Source organism: Pleurodeles waltl, chromosome 4_1, assembly GCF_031143425.1.
Source record: "Pleurodeles waltl isolate 20211129_DDA chromosome 4_1, aPleWal1.hap1.20221129, whole genome shotgun sequence".
In the NCBI taxonomy this organism is placed as follows: Eukaryota; Metazoa; Chordata; class Amphibia; order Caudata; family Salamandridae; genus Pleurodeles; species Pleurodeles waltl.
The window spans coordinates 651037622-651056602 of NC_090442.1; the positions used below are offsets into that span (position 1 = coordinate 651037622).

Consider the following 18981-nt stretch of genomic DNA (forward strand, 5'->3'; position numbering starts at 1 on the left):
TTCCGCATGTTTGTCTTCTGTCCGTAGACGGAGCAGCCCATTGTGTTGTCTTAAGGACGATTTCTCGCAGGCTGTCTTCTGCACTTAGAGCATATCGTCTAATTGTGACGTTACAAGATAAGGGCTACCCCCGTGACAGCTGTCTAAGGACGGCTCAGCACCCCTGACATCAAAAGGTCTATTTGTAATTGTCTGTGTTTTTGTAGGGTGGGTCATTTTTGTGACGTCACAGGCATAAGGGCAACGCCTCCCAAGTTGTATTATCCCAGGTGGGGGGTGTATCTCATCGTGAAGTCACAAAGCAGCCTTTCTCATTCATGGCTGTCTCGTGACCATGGAGTGGATTATGATTTTGTGACATTGTAATGGGGTTTTCTCTCAAACTGCCTTCTCTATATGGGGAGGATCATTGCATTGTGACTTCGACCTCCCAAAGGCATGGGTTACCTGCCTTGTGCCCATTTGGCTGAGAATGGCAGTGTGACGTCACAAGAGCTATTCTTTCTCTTCCGTCAATGGGTCCGGATCATCTCATCATGACATCACAAAGGCATTGCCTATTCCCCTCGCGTTTGGCTTGTGTCCATGGGACGGATCGTCTCATTGTAGCACAGATGGCTCAGCCTGCCTCCGCCACCTTTTCGGTGGGGTGGACCTCTCATTATGACGGTAAAGACCAACGCCCCGCCCTTCTTCTCTTGGTCTAAACCAGGAGGGCTGGCAGCTGCTGAAGCTTGTTAGTTCTTTCTCGTACTGCTTGTTCGCCAGCAGGCGGAACCTGGCTGCAAGACGACGCTAGGGTAGCCTGCTGCTCATCGAGGGCGGACAAGGAGTGTCCCTGGGGATCGGACCGCATCCTGTCTAAGGCGCAGCTGGCAGAGTGGGATAAAGAAACCTGGGGAGGAGCAGGGGAGTACCCCCCCACCAGCACCCAGCTCGCCATGGACTGTACCTGGGTCTGCGTGCGGGGTCGGGAGTAGAGTGGAGCCCGGCGTGGGAACCATGAGTGCTGGTGAGTTACAGGCACAAAAGTTTGGAGGAAACTGCGTGTCCAAGGCGTTTGGGCAGTAAAATTACACCAGGGTGGGATGCCCCGCGAGCGCCCCGTCTGCTGCTGGGGCTTGGACCGAGCCCTACCTCCAGTCCCTTCCCGCGGTAGTTGTTTTCGCGGTGGGTCCTCCTGGATCCGGTAAATGCCGCGAGTGAAGCCTTTCTGCCTGGGACGAGTGAATTTATTTCCTTTTTACTTTGGTGATTGCAGGATGCGTGAAATTCCCTTACAATAGCCGGTGTTACAGGGCTCCGCGACAGTTTCGGGAAAGTTAGTGGCAGGAAGAGTTTTGTTTACCATTTGTACTGTGTTTGGTAGTAACTGTTTTACTGTCAGGAAAGAAGAATTAAGCGGCGTAAGGAATCGAACATAATTCATAAACTGTAACGTTTATGCAGTTTTACTTTGAGCATAACAACGAAATGTAACGCCCGAAATGCTTGAAGAGACGAAAGCAAATGTAATGAACCAACATTAAGCACCAGTCTAATATTCCCCTAGAGCTAGTGCTTATCTTATCCCTAGCCGCAGGGCAGTCAGTGTCTCCCGACCCTAAGACTGCTGTTAACCCTAAGCCCTGAAGGTAAGTGAAAAAAGACTCCCTTTAGGCAAATCTCTACACTAAATGCTAACCATTATGCCTTACCCTCGCTGCTGCCGCGAGTCCACTGTTAACACTAACCCCATATTTAATGCTAACATTAATTTTAAACTTTGGTAAGACTTACAGTGCAATCGGTGTTAGAAACTTCAAAATTCAAGTATTTCCGATATGTTCAGTGTTTGATTTTGGACATTTCTACTTTAGATGCATACATTTCATGCAGTAGGTGATTGGAAATGGTTCTGGTTACATACATTTCATGAAGTAGGTGACTGGAAATAGTTATGGTTACAGACATTTCATGCAGCATGTGGTTTGATGTGGTTATGGTTGTATATATTTCTCGCAGCAGGTGGTTGGATGTGACTATGGTTGCATGTATTTCATGCAGCAGGTGGTTCGATGTGGTATGGTTGCATACATTTCATGCAGCAGATTGTTGGACGTGGTTTTATATATTTCCCGCAGAAGGTGGTTGGATGTGGCTATGGTTGCATGCATTTCATGCAGCAGGTGGTTGGATGTGGCTATGGTTGCATGCATTTCACGCAGCAGGTGGTTGGATGTGGCTATGGTTGCATACATTTCATGCAGCAGGTGGTTGGATGTGGCTATGGTTGCATACATTTCACACAGTTGGTGGATGAATGTGGCTATGGTTGCATTTATTTCATGCAGCATGTGGTTGGATGTATTTTTGATGGCATACATTTCATGCAGCAGGTGGTTGTATGTGGTTATGATTGTATACATTTCATACAGAAGGTGGTTCTATGTGGTTATGGTTGTATACATTTCATGCAGTAGGTGGTTGTATATATTTCCCGCAGCAGGTGGTTGGATGTGGTTATGGTTGTATACATTTCATGCAGTAGGTGGTTGGATGTGGATGTATATATTTCCCGCAGCAGGTGGTTGGATGTGGTTGATGCAGCTTACATTTCACTCACTCGGTGGATGGACGTTGCAATGGTTGCATTCATTTCTTGCAGCATGTGGTTGTATGCAGCTATGATGGCATACATTTCATGCAGCGTGTGGTTGATGTGGTTATGGTTGCATACATTTCAGCCAGCAGGTAGTTTGATGTGGTTACGGGTGCATACATTTAATGCAGCAGGTGGTTGGATGTGGTTGCATACATTTCACGTAGCAGGTGGCTGGATGTGGTTTTGATTGCAGACATTTCAAGTAGCACGTGGTTATGGTTGCATACATTTAAGGCAGCATGTGGTTGATGTGGTTATTGTTGCATACATTTCAAGCAGCAGGTTGGATGTGGTTGCATACATTTCATGCAGCAGGTGGTTGGATGTGGTTATGATTGCATACATTTCATGCAGCATGTGGTTGAATGTGGCTGCTCGTTCCATTTCTGCTGGCTGCTGATTTCTTGTGGTAGGTGCTGTGGTAGTGGGCCTGTGTTGAAAAGAGGAATTGGTTAACACAAAGCAGCTACCACACTGTTTGTTGCCGCTATTGCTCTTTCTACATGGGAAGAGGAGGGAGCCTCTTTCTCCCCTCAATTCTGACCTGTATCGTTCACACCTATCATTTCACCCGCCCCAAAAGTTGGTGGTTATGGTTTACTTGGTAAGGACTTTGAGGTTATGGATGTTTTTGGTTATGCTGTAGGGATTTTTACATAGTGCAGTGGCAGAAACACTTGGTGGCTGTTCCAGGTGAAATTTCTCCTTTCTGCCAAAGGTACTGCAGCCCCTCTTCCTGTAATCGCCACCCCTACGCGCACAGCACAGTATACGGGTGGTGCAGTTGTTTTTGAGGCTGTGCAGCTGGCTGTCTAAAGGCCTAGTGCAGGAGCGCCCAGCACTGGCCCCGGAGATCCGAATTCTTGCCAGCTTCTCAGGATGTCACAGAAGATAAATGTGCATGCCATGAATCGCCGTGGATCGTGGGATCAGGTACCGAAGTGAGTAATACTTGCTCTAGTGTCAAGCGTACACAGGAGGCGGAGGGGTTGCTTTGCCTGGTTTCTACAGAAGCCCTGCCTCTTTGCCAACTTCTCAAAGGTCAGTGGCGGAAGTATAGGATGCACTCCCTTCTTTAAGTTCTCTCTTCTGCGCTTCGCGGCGCAGACCATGTTTCCGACTACGTGGCTTGCCACTTCCTCTGTGTCCGACCTTGTGGGTCACCCCGGACCCCCACAGGAGAAGCCTGTTCACCAGTGCGAGCCAGTGACGTATTTGTACGTAGACGGTTTTGATGCTCTTTGATCTGTCTTGGTGATGTCACACTGCGTCACGCCGGTCAGTGCCTTACTTGAGGCTGTTATTAGAGCGTATGTAGTGCGAGTAGATGGCGCTTCCGTCCACTGCTCATCCCTTCAGGTGGGCACTCGCTGAGGGTTACCCTTGTTTACAGGTTATGTCCTGTTTTACATTTTAGCATGTGCCACCTGCCCTACAAGTTTTATGTGACGTCTCTTGTTTTGCATGTCTTGTTCTTATTGAAAGTAGTTTGCCTTTTTTTTAATTATGTCTGGTTTATGTACAGCTAGTGTGTACTCTTTATGTTGCCTTTTTAGGTTTTGCATGCACTGCACTTGCGCTGTGCTTGGGAAATCTATTGTTAATATAAATCTCAAAGAAGCTTACATCTGGTCTCTTGCTTTTCATTGGTTCTCGTGCTTGCCACGTTCATTTCCTCCATGTCTATTGGCTGTAGCATACTATTCCCTGTTCCTCGTGTCTTTCTCCTATCAGTCTCCTGGGGCCCTCGTACTGTTTTCATCCCGTTTGTGGGAATTTTTTAAAGCTTTTGCCAGCACAGCGCTTTCCCTGTGCTTTTTTGTTTTTTGCTGATTGCGCGGCTCTCTACAGTTTGTCTCCATTCCTCATACTGCTCACCACCCTTTTTTCCTCCTCCCACGCACCACTTCAATGACAACCATCAACCAATTCGACACATCCCCGTCGTGGCCCTTGAGACACTGCCGACATCTTGGAGTGAGACAGCAGTCCCATCAGAGTTCAGCTTTTTCATTATCCACTATCTCACGTACATCACATGATGGCTCGTGTTATAGTTGGACATTACTTTGTGTATATACCTGGGTGGGAGCACTCATTTTTTCATACTATTCCACGCAGATGACAAGTTAAGATGGAGGAAATCAACATGGCCACACTTTTGTCTGTTAGCATACCGTTTCTGTGGTGAATGGACTAGTCGTTTAACGTGGAACCACGTGCATGTGGTTTATAACACATTGTGTGATGGCGGTCAGAGAGGATGCAAATAATTCTTCACGCCAAGGGAACTACACGCACCTATCGACAATCTTATCTGTGAGTTTATTAAGAGAAACTTAACAATTGACCATGAGCTCTTTTGATAACTACATCCGAGTAGCATCCTTGACACATTTTTATTTTGGTTTGGTTTGGCACAAACATGCTCCTACTTTCTTCACTAATGTTTTTCTGCAGGTCCCCCCTGTGTTCTCATTTGGTCACATATGTCATATTACTGTATTGATACGTCTTCAGAACCCCCCCACCATCGGGCACGTCATATAGTTATAGTGCCAGAGGTCCTTGTTATGGTTGCAAAACATTAATTAAAGTGTACTTTACTGGCAGGCCTTTGGAACTTGATGTGACAATAAGGTCAAAACCCACCTTTGATCATGGAACCTAACTGCTACTGGATGGGCGCATTATACATGATAAATTGGTGTTTTCATGTGCAGTCCCTGTTAGAGGGACGCTACACCTACATGAACTCCAAACAGCCTCTCTTTGCAGAGGCTCTGCAAGGAAAGTGCTTGAGCACTTTGCACCCTAATCTGGCTCTGACATGATGGCGACCACTTTTGACACTAACCAACAACAGGGAGTACCGAACAGCGAGTAAAGAATCTCTATTTTCAAAATATGGAATCAATTGCTTTACAAGAGATGGCATTTTTGACTGTTTTGATGGAGCTGTTAACTCGGGCGAGAACGCGATGGCCACTACATATTTGAAACGATAATTTTATCTGACTGCTGTGTGCACAAGACTGTCATTTATTCTCCTCAAAGCATGCCTTACAGTTGACCCTGGTACTCAATGGGGCTGAGAAAACAAGTCACCGGTCTCATCAGAATGACGTTATCACAATATCTTGCATCCAGGACACCTGGGGAACGCTATAAACATCCAAAATATCCAGATTTTTTTGACTCTGATACTTTGCCTACTCAAAGGAGATGATATTTGGCCAATGTATTGGGCATAGATCACACTGGGACAGTTACCTCCTGCATTGTGTTTCCTTGCTGAATGCGGAAGTAATCGTGGAACTGAAAGCCATGGTAATGGTCTGCCTAACAAAATGATGACACAAGTGTACAATTATTTTATATTGCTGAATTCAGCCCACTGTTCGAGGGTTTGAGAAGCATAAAGAACACATGAACCGTCACTCATGCACCACTCACCCTGCACGAGAGCACTCACTCCATTCTCCCTGCACTCATACACCGCTCCCACACTTCTTAACTTATTATTAACCCCATAAGCAGAACCTAATGCATTACCAAAGCTTGTTTCTTTTTTGTTGTTTCTGTTGTATATTTTGTTTCCAGCATTTTTTGGTATTACTGCGTTTACTGTTGTATTTGTTTGTCTTGCTTTACATGATGGTGCTTTGCTTGTTGTGTCTTGAATTTGTCGTTGTGGTGTGTGTTTTGTTTTTGCAGCCTCCCCAAATTATGTTCTCTCTGCTTTCGGTTTAGCTTGTATCTGTATCAAGGATCTAGCAAATTGTTTCCTTCCTGCAGAAACACTTGCTAATGGGCCAGGACTAAACGCGAAATTAGAGGTCTGCAGTTTTGTGGCACATTTTCCTGCCATTCCCTGTTTTCTAACCTTGTTTTAATGAGTTTTAATTCTGTGCCTCTGAGTTGTGGTTCTCTGCTATTTCTAGGTTCAGTTTGCTGGAGACTAGTCACTTCTGGAGGGCGTGGGAGATCTCCGAGTTCTGTGGCTGAATTTAGCTCTAGAAAGTGTATATGTGTATGCAAAAAATGATATAGTATAATAGCATTTTACCGTCACAAATTTAGACTTAAAGTGTTTTTGTGCATTCCAGTGTGGGTGTAACCTGCAAAAGGAGGTAAACACAGACCCCCTCGTACATTTTTGAATGTTGTCTGTGGGTCGATACTTTTTTTTTTTTATGAGCCTTTAACCAACGAAGTCTGGCATCTTCACCCATTATAAAAGTAGTAATATATTCCAGACTTTTAAGCCAAGTGGCTTGCTGCAGGGTGGGTGGATAGTTGAAGTCGCACCCCATTCCATCTCCTGAAGGTGGATATCTAGCTTGGACAGGACTTCCAACTGCTGGGATTCATTCAACGTGGGGCTGTTGTTGGTGTAGCAAGGGGATGTTGAGTGACACAGCCTTTAGTGGCTACCGGTAAGTGGCCACTGCTTGGAAACCATGCACTTGTGATTCCCTGTCTTCAAATGTATTGTCTATTAGGGGGCATGACTTCCGCCTGCAGTGAAATATACTCTGGCTACTGAAAGGCTACAGTAAACAGGAATATTTTCCCCACTCCCACTCGGATCTGCTAAAACTACCCATTTTCCTAACTATTGCCTCCCCCTATCTCTCTCCCTCTCCTTTTTTAGGTTAGAGCCTAAATTCATCTTGGGGACTTTCAGAAAGTTGACCTAGGAATGCATTCTGCTCGTTGATTACCATTGGCTTTGTGGTTTGTAACTCACACTTTCTGGCTTTCCAGTCTCCTGGTATCATTTGCTTTAGGCTCTCCAGGTTCAGTTTGTCCCTCCCGTTGCCTAAACCATGTTTTCTGTATTCTTCCACAAACTCGCTTTTGCTGTGGATTCAAAGACCAAAGTCAAGTGTCAGGCGCTGTCCTCCAAGGGTGCGTGTTTACTTTTCTTTCTCTGACATCAAAGTGAGAGGATTTATGTGACAATCTTGCTGGATACTGGGGGTAGGAAAGAGTTTTTTCTAGTACACAACAACATTTAGATGAACTGTGTAAATAGTTCAGAATATATCAGAATTATGAACTCACAAATGAAGCACATTTTCTGTTATTTCTGAAGTGTGGTGGAAACATACTTTATTATGATCAAAGCAAATCATTAAACTAGGTGATGCAATTTCTACACATTTTCGTCTGTGCCCCTCATAGTTTTATTAGTAAAACTATATGTCTGTGCGAAAGTAATGGTCATTGCAACTGAAAATATGTTGTGTATAATGGCAGTGTGTTACCACACTATAAATGCTCCACTCTATGCCACTCCTCTCTACTCAGCACCACTCTACACCACTGCACTCTACTCTGCACCACTCCACTTTACACCACTACAGTCTGCACCACTCCACTCTGTCACTTCACGCTATGCGTCTCTTCTCTACCCTATACCTCTCTGCCTCAATGTACCCTTTGCCACTGCACTCTACACCACTCCAGTCTAGGCCATATCCGTCTACTCTGCACATCTCCACTGTACTCAACAGCACACTGCAACACTGTACTCTATGCCAATACACACTACGTCACTGCATTTTACTCTGTAACACTCAACTCTATGCCACTGCACTCTACACTAATCCACTGTACGCCACTCCAATCTACTCTGCACCACTGCACTCTACACCTCTTTACTGCCCGCCACTTTGCTCTGTTCTGAAACATTCTACTCTTTGCCACTGCATTCTTCCCCACTGTACTCTGCTCTGTGCCATGCCACTCAATTTTTAACCACAGCACCCTACGCCAATGCACTCTACACAACTGCACTCTGTCACTGCACTCTACCCTACATCACTGTTCTCTATGCCACTCTACTCCACACCGTTGCACTCTGGTCTACTCTGCAACACTGCACTCTCCACCACTGCACTCTGTGCCACTCTTCTGTACACTACTCCACTCTATGCCACTGCACTCTGACACTATACTCTACTCATCCCCACTCTACATCACTCAACTCTACTCTGCACTCTGTGCTACTGCACTATATGCCACTTGAATCTACTCTGTGCTACTGTCCTGTGCGTCACTCAACTCTACACCACTCCACTTTGCACCACTCTACACCACTGTACTTTACGACACTGTACTCTATCTCTATGCTGCACCACTCTACACTGTGCCACTCTACTCTGCACTACTCTACTCTGCACCACTGTACTCTGAGCCACTCCACTTTGCACCACTGCACTGTACAATGCACCACTCCTATCTATGCCACTTCATTCTATGACGCAGCATTGTATGCCGCTGAATTCAGTGCCACTGCACTCAATGCCACTGCAGTCTACAACGCTGTACTCTGCAAAAATCTATGCCAGTGCACTCTACACCAGTCCACTCTATTCTGTGCCACTCCAGTGTATGCCACTCTCTGCAATTCCACACTATAACATTCCCTGCCACTCCACAACACTCTACGTCATTCGACTCTACCACACTCCATGCCACTCTCCTCTATGCCATTAAGTTTTACCCATGCTGAACAGCAGCACGCTGGTGAAAAACATGGCTAAAACACATTGGCAAACCCAATCGCTCTTGCATAACTGAGACTTATTGGCTTTGCCAATGCTTGTGGTTTGTTTGTCCTTACCTTTGTTTGCGTTGCGTTTTATGATGCTTTTTAAGTTTAACACAAACATGCAACTTCAGATAACCCTAATTTTAAATCACCTTTTCCAGTCAGTTTCCTACCCTAAAAAACACTCTAGTTTGCAACTGTGAAGAGTGTATCGTAGAGCAGGAATTCGGAGGGATATACCCTACATATAATGGGGGTGTTGTAGAGTGGGTCTCTCCATGGGGGAAATTATTTTCCCCATTGAGAAGAAAATGGCATGCGGAAATGTACATTTCCATTAGATATTGCACACAGAAAATTTCCAGTTCCACATTGAAACACACACAAAATGTTACAAAAGCTGTTGAATGATGAGTTTTCTGTGTACAGCTGGGATCCTATCTACACCGGGTGAAGTCTGAAATGTATTTACAACCTAGGACTAATCGTACAGAGGCACAATTTTTGTTGTTGTTGTTGTGACGTTTATTAAATGGGTCTATCCTTTCTGGCTTTAATTAATTACATGAAGTTATGCTTTTCAATCAAATATAATGTGCTGAATATGCTAATTCCTGAATGAATCTCAGCCACTCATAATTACGTCATAAACATTCTATGACCTTGTTTTTCAGCATGCCCATGCCATTATAGGCAAGGACCAACCATCTGCAAGTCTCTCTTGGCTCCCTCCTAAAGGAGATAGTCTAGTGTACTTTTTTTTTTTTTTTTTTGACCACTTCCCTTTAGCAAACTGAAAATTAGGAACCACAGACAGATCTTGGTCTTAGTCAGCTTTATCTACAAGGTTCAGCTGCTTCCCCGGGACCCAGTGGGCTGAAGACCCACATCTGGACATACCCATGCTACTGACTAAGGGCAAAGCCATCCTGCAAGGTGAGGTCGGGGAAGCCAGTCAACCGTTGCATACGTTGAGGTACAGGGGTGTGGTAGGGGAGGAGGGCAGGAATGGCTTTGCCCTGACAAAAATATCCAGTTATGCACATTGCAATAAAGAAGCCAACTCTGGTTGAAAAACAAATTTTGGGTGCTGTGCCCCGTGTTCTCCCCAGGTGGGGATAATCTGCACATCTTGATACATCAGTATTACAGCACCTACTTAAAAAGGGCCATGAGGTTTCCCTCGTGCATGCTCAACACCAGCCATAAATATATGAATTCTAAATTCACACAGAGTGTTTGTACGAAACGATGTAGCACTTCAATCCATGCTGACATGGAAACACTTCAGGCTGGGTGCACAAAGTAGCTGAATAGATAATGTTTCAGGATGTCAGTGAGTTTTTGTGCTAGAATTTGAGTTATGGAGAGTTTGTTGAAAGTTTACTGGTTTACTGTATGGGATACACCTCCTTGTATCCATCTCCAGTATTGACTTCTTGTGTGGCCTTTGAGTCAGGTTTTGCGTGCATGAGGCAGAAAAGTATCTTCAACCCTGCGCGAAGTATGTTATGCAGGTGCATTTTAGGCGGGTCTTTGATGTTTGAGTGATAGGCAGTGCTTAATTTGAGCAGGTTGGTGCACCTAGGACCCACCAGGACCTAATTTTTAATCATCAGACTTTGACTGAGAACAAGAGAGAGAAAAGAAAGAAAGGAGGGAGGAAAAAGGTTGAAAAACAATGTGAAAGGGAAAAAGCAGGGATGAAAAGTAACCTGCAATAGTGTTTAGGGGGTATATATTGGTGAATTAAAGAGGCATGAGATGACCAACTTCTACACTTGTCAGTAGTGTCGGTGGTCTTCTTAAAAAAAGTAAGGTCCCAACACTTGTTCTCTTACAAATTAAGCACTGTTGCTAGATGGACCATTCCTGGTTACTAGGTCTTGACTGAGCCATGATCAGGACATGTGAGTAAACAGTAAGCATTTCTGGCCCTTGCTTTAAGCTTTATTCAGCTATTGAATCTCAGCCTGGAGGAAACATTTTGTATATCTCTCTATATGTCTCATGTGTCTGCTTTAATTTTTGCAGACTTGCACCTCCTCAAATGCTGCAGTGCTTATTTGGGGTGTGCTTTGTCCATAGTACCTTGTAACATCCAGCTGTTACCATAGTACACTGACACTCCATCCAGTTATTACCATGGTCTACTCTGCCTCCCAGCTACTACCTGGTAGCCAGTGAAAACTTGCATGTTCTCATTGTACAGAACCATACAGGTGTCATAGTATTAGACTGTTAACATTCAGGTGTTAATGTGGTACTGTGTGACTTCCAGCTCATTCTTTGGCCACAACACTATCCAGTTGTATTATGGTATATTGTGCCATCTACTATTTCCATTATACGTAATAGATTTCATCCGTCTGCCACCTTTGTACGCAAGCATCGTGATTGATCTTGTGGCATCCATCATCGCAAGTGGACATCCATCCATTACTGATGAATGTTTTTGCAGACCTTCCCTTACCATGGTATGCTGCTATGGGAAACAGCCATTACAACATAGTTGTTACAATGCAAGTACCATTATCACAAAGGATTATACAAAGACTATCCCTTTATTACGCACGCCTTTACAACAAGTTTCGTTGTAAAGGTACGAATGGTAAAGGCATATGTGTGGTAAAGGTTTTACTAGTAAAAGTGAATATTTACCAGGAAAGTATTGAAAAATTAAAAACATAGAAATTTACACACCCACCATGCACAGTTTTTACTGATATTATCAATGATGTTATCAAAGATGTAATGAGTGCTGTAATTTGTGGGGTAGTTATCAGTGCATGGTGAGGGTGAGAGTTATAGTTACCTTAGGGCACAAGTTAAAGTTACATGAGCTAACTCGAACATGTGAATTTCTATGATTTTGTACGTTTAAAATGTGAGCCTAACTATAACGCCCCTGTAACCATTTTTTTTTTTTTTTTTTTTTTTTTTTTTTTTCAGTGAATGTCTTTATTTTTTAAATTCTATTTCCTAACTATAACTTCCCTGTTACCTTTGTTTTTTTCAGTGAATGTCTGTTTTTTTTTTTAACATAAAGTAATTGTTATTACTATGCGCTAATCCAATCACTGCCACGCATGGCCTTTGCCCTTGTGTGGCGGCGGTTGGCAGTGCCAGGCCCTGCGGCCAACCCCTATAACAACCCAACCCCACACTGCGCACTGCCTTGGGCTGTGCATAGCGGGAGTTGGCCGCAGGGCCTGGCCTGCATCCAGGCACAAGCAGGCCAACCCCTATAAAGTCCCAACCCCGTGCCGCACACAGCCGAAGGCGTGTGCATCGGGGGTTGGCCACTGAGCCTGGCCTGCGGCCAACCCCTGATAAACACCCAAACCTGCGCCACGCTCAGCAGAAGGCCACACGGCCAAGAGCAGTAGAGACACCCACAGGTAGCAAGGTGGCTGACCTCATTGTAGCACTTTGCTGCCAAGTGGAGTGTGCAGCAAGCTTTCTTCCACAACTACCTGATTGTGACTATAGTCTGAAACATCCCGATGGTCAGGGTACCTTCCAAATACACAATTCTGATGCCAGTGATACTAGAACTTCCAGACTACTGGTATTAATGTAACATACAACCCACACTGACATATATTGCCTGAACGCTAATCTCACAACTTAATAAAAATGTGGTGGCTTTCATTTCACTGAGTAAATGGTGTATTGTATCTCAATATTTATATAGCGCTTGCTACCCCTAGCACTTGCTTTCATGGGTAGCACACTACACCTTGAAGGGTGTGTGGTTGTCTCTGCTTTCATCCTGCATGGAAAGTGTTTCCACATTCTGGGTGATGGTCATCGAAGTGCGATTATTGTGTTAACGGACGCAGTGCTTTGCAGTGTGATGGATGAAGAAGTGTGAGAGACAGGAGCGCAGTTTATGGCCTTTGGTAAGGAGGCTGCTTTGAACAGGTCTGCAGGTCTCTTTATGATGTTTCCTATGTTTATACTGCACTTAGCGTGTTACAGCACTGGGCTGTCTATTCTGAGATATTTATTTTAAAGTGTATGGTCCTGAGCAGACATAGGTTAAAGGGAGAAATGGTGGAGAGATCTGCTGGGATGGACTTTGTTAATATTATCCATATCTGATTGCCAATGTGACATGTCTGGAAGCGATTATAATATATAGTTAGTTGGGAGCTGCACCTGCAGTGGTGGACTAAATTAAAAATCCTATATTGGCCAGTGGCATGTAACAGATCCCTTCAGGTATCCCATGCCTGATCAGTTGATGGTGAGAGGTTTATTTGCTGTGGACTGGTACAGTACTGAGCGATGGACATGCCCCACTTAGCAGTTGTACTGAAGTGTCAAGCAGCAAATGAGAATTATTATGTACCCTGTATTAACTATAATTGACTGCTCAGCCACTGACTTTTATGCTATTACCATGAGTGTGGGTTATATATCGTCTTTGTATTGTAATTACATTCATATACCCCTGAAGTAGTGTTGTAGCCCTTTTATGCTTGGCTGCAAGCTGCTGTGGATCCCAGGATTCTTTTTTGGGGATATTGGGATTAGCCTTGCATTATTAAGGAAACCATGCCATGCACTTACTCAAGTTTCTATTTGATACATACAATTAAAAGGAGCTAGCTGTGATCTTCAGTGGAGGGTCGGGTATGTGGGCGGTTTCAATGGATTAGCTATTGTTAGTATGCACAGCCTGACATTTAAAGGAGAGGTTGTGACACAATAATAAGGTTTAAGGTAAACATATTTGGGGCTTAGAGTAGGCTGTGTTCAGAGAGAGGAGGCATGTAGAGGAAGGAAAGAGTCATTTGAAAGGAAAAGAGAGATTTTGAGTTAAAGTCCATACAGGATTTTTAAGATTATTGTGACAGCTCTTTGAGATTGCACGCAAAACTGTAGAGAGAAAACATTGGCATGTGTTGGAAATATCACTGTAGGCCATGGGAACACTAGCGTACACAGTCCCTCATCACACTCAGGGTAAATGCAATTAAATAAAATGCTTTCTTTTTCCAATAAGAACTTGTGAGGATTTCTGTAGCAGTAAGGCCCTGCTTAGAAACGTCCTCACCTGAACAGTAGAAACTGAAGTCTCACTCCTCAAACTTTTATCTACCAAACTTTCAGTGCTCAGGAAATAGAGTAATCCGCCGCCCCCTCCTAACAAGACCCTCATTAAATTTCCAATGGGAACCTTCTCCCTTAGGTGTGGGGTCTCCATAGGATGCTAGCAGTACCCTCTCAGTGTCTGGGAAGGTCGCATTTCAGTTTGTACACCCTTGGGGGTATGTGTGGGGGAAACATTGTGAATGTCTGCTCTTCCCTACTCCAGCATGTAGTGCTCTAGTCCGAGGCAGAGGGAAACAGGGAATCGGGTGAAGCGGTGATATGGAGGACACAGGAAGCACAGCTGCTCTCTAGACAAGGTGGGCAGCTTACTGGGGAGGGTGGAGCATTATTTAGTTGAATTGTTGAGAATGGTGAACTTTATGTATCGCTAACCTAGCTCCAGAGAGCTGTTGAGCGCTTTATATTGTAACCTGAGCATCTCAGCCACAAGATCCTGAGGACACACAACTGTTACGCAAGGACAGGGTAAGAGCAGATGTCAAAGGGTGTCATTAGTTGGAAGTGAAGGGAGAGATAGTCAAATTGAGAGTACTAGTTGGCACCTGCACGGTTTCTTTTGTCATTATCAGTTAAAAGCGCCTGGATGTCAAATAATTTGTCCAGAATCATAGGGTTGGCGAAATGAGAAACCTAAAATTAGAAGTCAGCTCCCACGGTCCTAAGAAATAGGCTCAGTCTCCGCTGCCACTTCCTTTAATCCCAGAAGGGGGGCAGCAGGCGCAAAAGCTCCACTGGAATTAAGAAAATGTTGCATTTTAGTGTTAAAAAAAATACAAAACACAAAACTCGAGGATGGCATTACTGAAAGAAAGTTACACCAGACGACACCGTGTCCCACTGCTGGATTTCCCCTTAAATCATGGTAATGGTACCTGCGCCTGGTGTGCTTCAATGGTTGTCAGCCACCACCACAACTCCCAGAATGCAACATTCTAAATGAAAACACCAAAGTAGACCTGGCCGTTCCAGGCCCACCAGACCTGATAGGGCTGCCCTGTTCGCCTTGAACCTTAGGGCGATATGAACTACGATTCCATCCATGCACTGGGTCATTGTAATTACTTTTCTGTCGGAAGGGAATGCCGGTTCAGAATGTCAGTTAGCAGGAACAAACATCCTGTTATTATCAACAACTGAAATCAGTGACTGTTAAACGGCCTGCCTTCATATTGGTTAGTTGCAAAACACCAGGGCAGCTGCGACCCCCAGAAGGCGCAGCCAGGAAGTGACGTCTTGGTGCTGTACCTGGAAGTGTGCTCTCTGGGCAGATAGTATTGTGCCTTGCATTTCTTGTGCGGTGAAGAGTAATGTTCGGCGCTAGCAGGTCTCTTCTTGCACGGCAATTGTGGCGGGAGCGCTTGCAGCTTCGCTGGCGGTTCGCCTTCCTCCCTGGAATGGGAAACATTGGAAGGCGTCCAGCTCCGCCTGGTCCAGGTTACGCAGCTGTTCAAACATAAAGAGGATGTGTCTCCGCTCAGCAAGGTTGGGGTCTTGGGATAATGTTTTGATCCATCTTTTAGTGCTGGATAGTGGCCAGATGCTGACTAGCCTGAACACATGTATACGAGTGGCGCTTCACCCGGGAGCACCTGATGTGTTTAGGACCCCCTCAGGTAGAGATTACAGCGTTTTTATAGGAGGTTTACGAAACGGTGCAAACTTTGTCCGGCAGTGTGCAGCGCCACAACTGACTCGTTACGAGGTGCTTCTCACTTTGTGGGTTAAAGCATTGTTGTTTTCACTTATTTACGCAAAGTGCCCTTTGGTTAAAATAAACTTCCCAGGGTGGTTGTTTTTGAGTGTAGCTTCAAATGATTCGGGGAGTTTCTCACACATTTTAAATAAGGTCCAGATGTGCTATGAAACAGGTCGCAAATAAGTGTTGCAAATTACGCAGAACTATTTACCAAATTTCTCTAATTTTGAGATGCGACCTCGGGACTCTCATTTGCAGCAGGTCGCAGAAAATCCTACTTATTGAATATTAATTAGTCACATCTCTGTTTATGACCTCCCGCTATTGGCTACAAAAAGATATGATGGCCCACAAGGATCAGCAGTCAACCATCCCATTCACTAATAAGAACGTTTTTTATTTTTATTTCGCCTTTGTTCCTTAAAGAAACTGGTTCTGGTATTGAAAACAAATGCAGTTTGGGAAAGCAGGCATTCAAATCTGAGAGCAGAGTGGATTCAGGTGATTGGCACCCTGTTGTGGTGCATAATCAAAGCCCTTCTGGGTCATTCCAAATACAAATTACATCATTACACAGGTTCCATGAGACAGTGACGCAAATAAATCAAAGAGCTATGGTTCCATTTCTTTTTTCTCTTTGTTTAATGCCGGTGTCTATAGTTGCTGTTGCATTTTTAGGTCTTGCCTGAGACAGCGCATGCGCTGTTACTTGAGACCTGTTGCTTATTAAAAGGGACCCGGAGCCCACCACTGCTTACTATTCATTGGCTTTGTTGTCACTCTTATTTAGTGTCTCCTAGTTGGCCATCATTTGCCTGTTTCACTTCCTCTTCTTTCACATGGAGCATGGACCAAGTGCTGCTTGCTTCATTTTGATTAGTGTCCTTCTGCTGCTCGTGCTATGATAGAGGTACTATTTTTTCTTCTTCCCCCTCCTGTTGTCTGTATTACTTGTTCCATCCCACCCACCCAGTGTCTGTGTTGCTTGTTCAATCCCATTGTTGGTGTTGCTTCTTCCCTCCCATCCTCCCGTTGTCTCCCACCCTCCCTGTTGTTTGTGTTGCCCTCCATGCACCATAAGAAAAAAAGCGCTGTGTACTGGCCTCGCCCTAGCACTTTTTTACCTTCACTTTGTCCAAGTTGCTTATTATCGGTTTTCCATGTTGCCCTGCCTCCCCCCAAAAAAGGGAAAAAAACAGCTATGACAAGGCCAGTCTTTGGCGTGTCATAGCACTTTTATTCTAACATTAAGCTGTGATGCAGAGCCATGCTGCTGTACAACACGGTTAAAAAGACATTATCAAAGCCAATAGCTCTCACATAGGCGACACCTATTGGGTTTTCCAGTGCTTGTTTTTTTTTTTTTTTTTTATAGTTGAGACTGCTGACGGATGCAGGCATTGGCAATAGTTCCTCATGGATTCTGCCATGCCCAGTTGTGATTGATGGCTCAATTTTCTTATCAGCCTCTGTTATATTGACCATTTGTCTACTGCGGTACTTCTACATTCATGGGTAGGTTTTCTGTGAGGTCGATGCACTGACCTTAAATCATGTTGGTGTTGCTTGCATGTGTCAGTCAAATGTGATTAAAGGACAGTTCAGATTGGCCTGCGGGCACGGTCTGCTTCTGATATCTGTGTATATATTATTTCTGTCTTGCCTGCTGCAGTTGTCTGGCCTTCCTATAGATGCTTAGGAGTTTGTCAATGTGTTGTGCGATTGATTTGATTGGGTGTTATGTGTTTGTTACCTCCTACCACTCAAGTGTTGCATCACAAACTGATCTTATGAGTACATTAAAAAGTCGCAGGAATTGACCATCACGTGAACCTGCATTTCACGTTTGGTATATTGAGTTGCCCTGTGTTCCTTTTCAGGGTTTGTATGTTTACCGTCAGATTCAGCTCCAAACCCCCGATATTATAAAAAGTGCTCTTCACAGTAGCATTCTTGTTTGTAGCACCAGAGTCCTGAGTCCTGGAGAATGTTCCCCATATCTCTGCGGAAACGTCCATTCTGAGGCCGAAGATGCCCCCTGCTTAGGTTCTTACGGTAGTGATGTCACTCCATTGCATGGAATGGATTCCTGGTCAGTTGCTATTTTCGCAGCTGTAAGAACTTTGGCTTGTTCAGATAATTGCTCATTTCCTGTGCTTTAAATGCACTTGTGTAAATATGCTAATAGTAAGCTGCTTGCCTGATGCCAGAAGATAGATTGTGTCTGCGGAAGAGCACGTCTCCGTTTCCAGCTGAAACCTCCACACCATGTACAATAAATGGGAAGTGTCACAAAGTGACGATCTGATTTACGTGCTATCGATATAGTTAAAATCAAAAAATATTGATGACCTTTCTCCGCTGGTTCTTCTAGCCTTAATCTGGACCCTGTCCTAAATATATGCCTTTTTGGACAGGCCTCCCTGATGGAGAGAGAGGTAGATGGTTTATTTACACGTGTTAACACATCTAGGGTTTTTCACTAGTGTCTTGCACTATAGCAGGCCTTCCTCTTCAGGGATGTTATTAATGGTCTTCTCTGCACTATGTTTAGATTCATATGAGCGCTTTGGAACGGGCCTCGTTAGGCCCTCTCTGGCAAAGCATGACAGCACACAGGCCCTGATTAACAACAAACAACGGAAATGGACTCCTGAAGGTTTGCTTGTACATTTGGAATACAATTCAGATGCTTTTCCTATGTGTTTTTTTTGTTTTGTTTACGGGGTGAGTTCAGAAAGGTTTTCAAACGGTGGCCTTGGAGGATGGAATAAATGCAGGTTCTCAGGAGTTCTTCAGCAAAGCTTTTGAGAATTCACGTTTCCTTGAGCGTAAATGTACATAAAGTGCACTTAGGCATATGAAAATATGTTTGTGAATACATTTGCACTTCAAAAATGTTTTTCTCCTCTTGGTGACATATTGTCTTTGTGGAGAAATTCCACTTGTATCCAC

General features: G+C 44.4%; 1 protein-coding gene across 1 annotated transcript in view; it reads left to right on the forward strand.

The window, feature by feature from the left end:
- Nucleotides 1–690: 690 nt before the first annotated feature.
- Nucleotides 691–18981, forward strand: part of FGD6 (FYVE, RhoGEF and PH domain containing 6) — a 214078-nt gene continuing 195787 nt past the window's right edge. Inside the window, exon 1 of the mRNA XM_069229102.1 lies at nt 691–1012. Coding sequence (XP_069085203.1) covers nt 1003–1012 — 10 coding nt within the window. The 5' untranslated portion in view covers nt 691–1002. The remainder of the gene's footprint in view (nt 1013–18981) is intronic.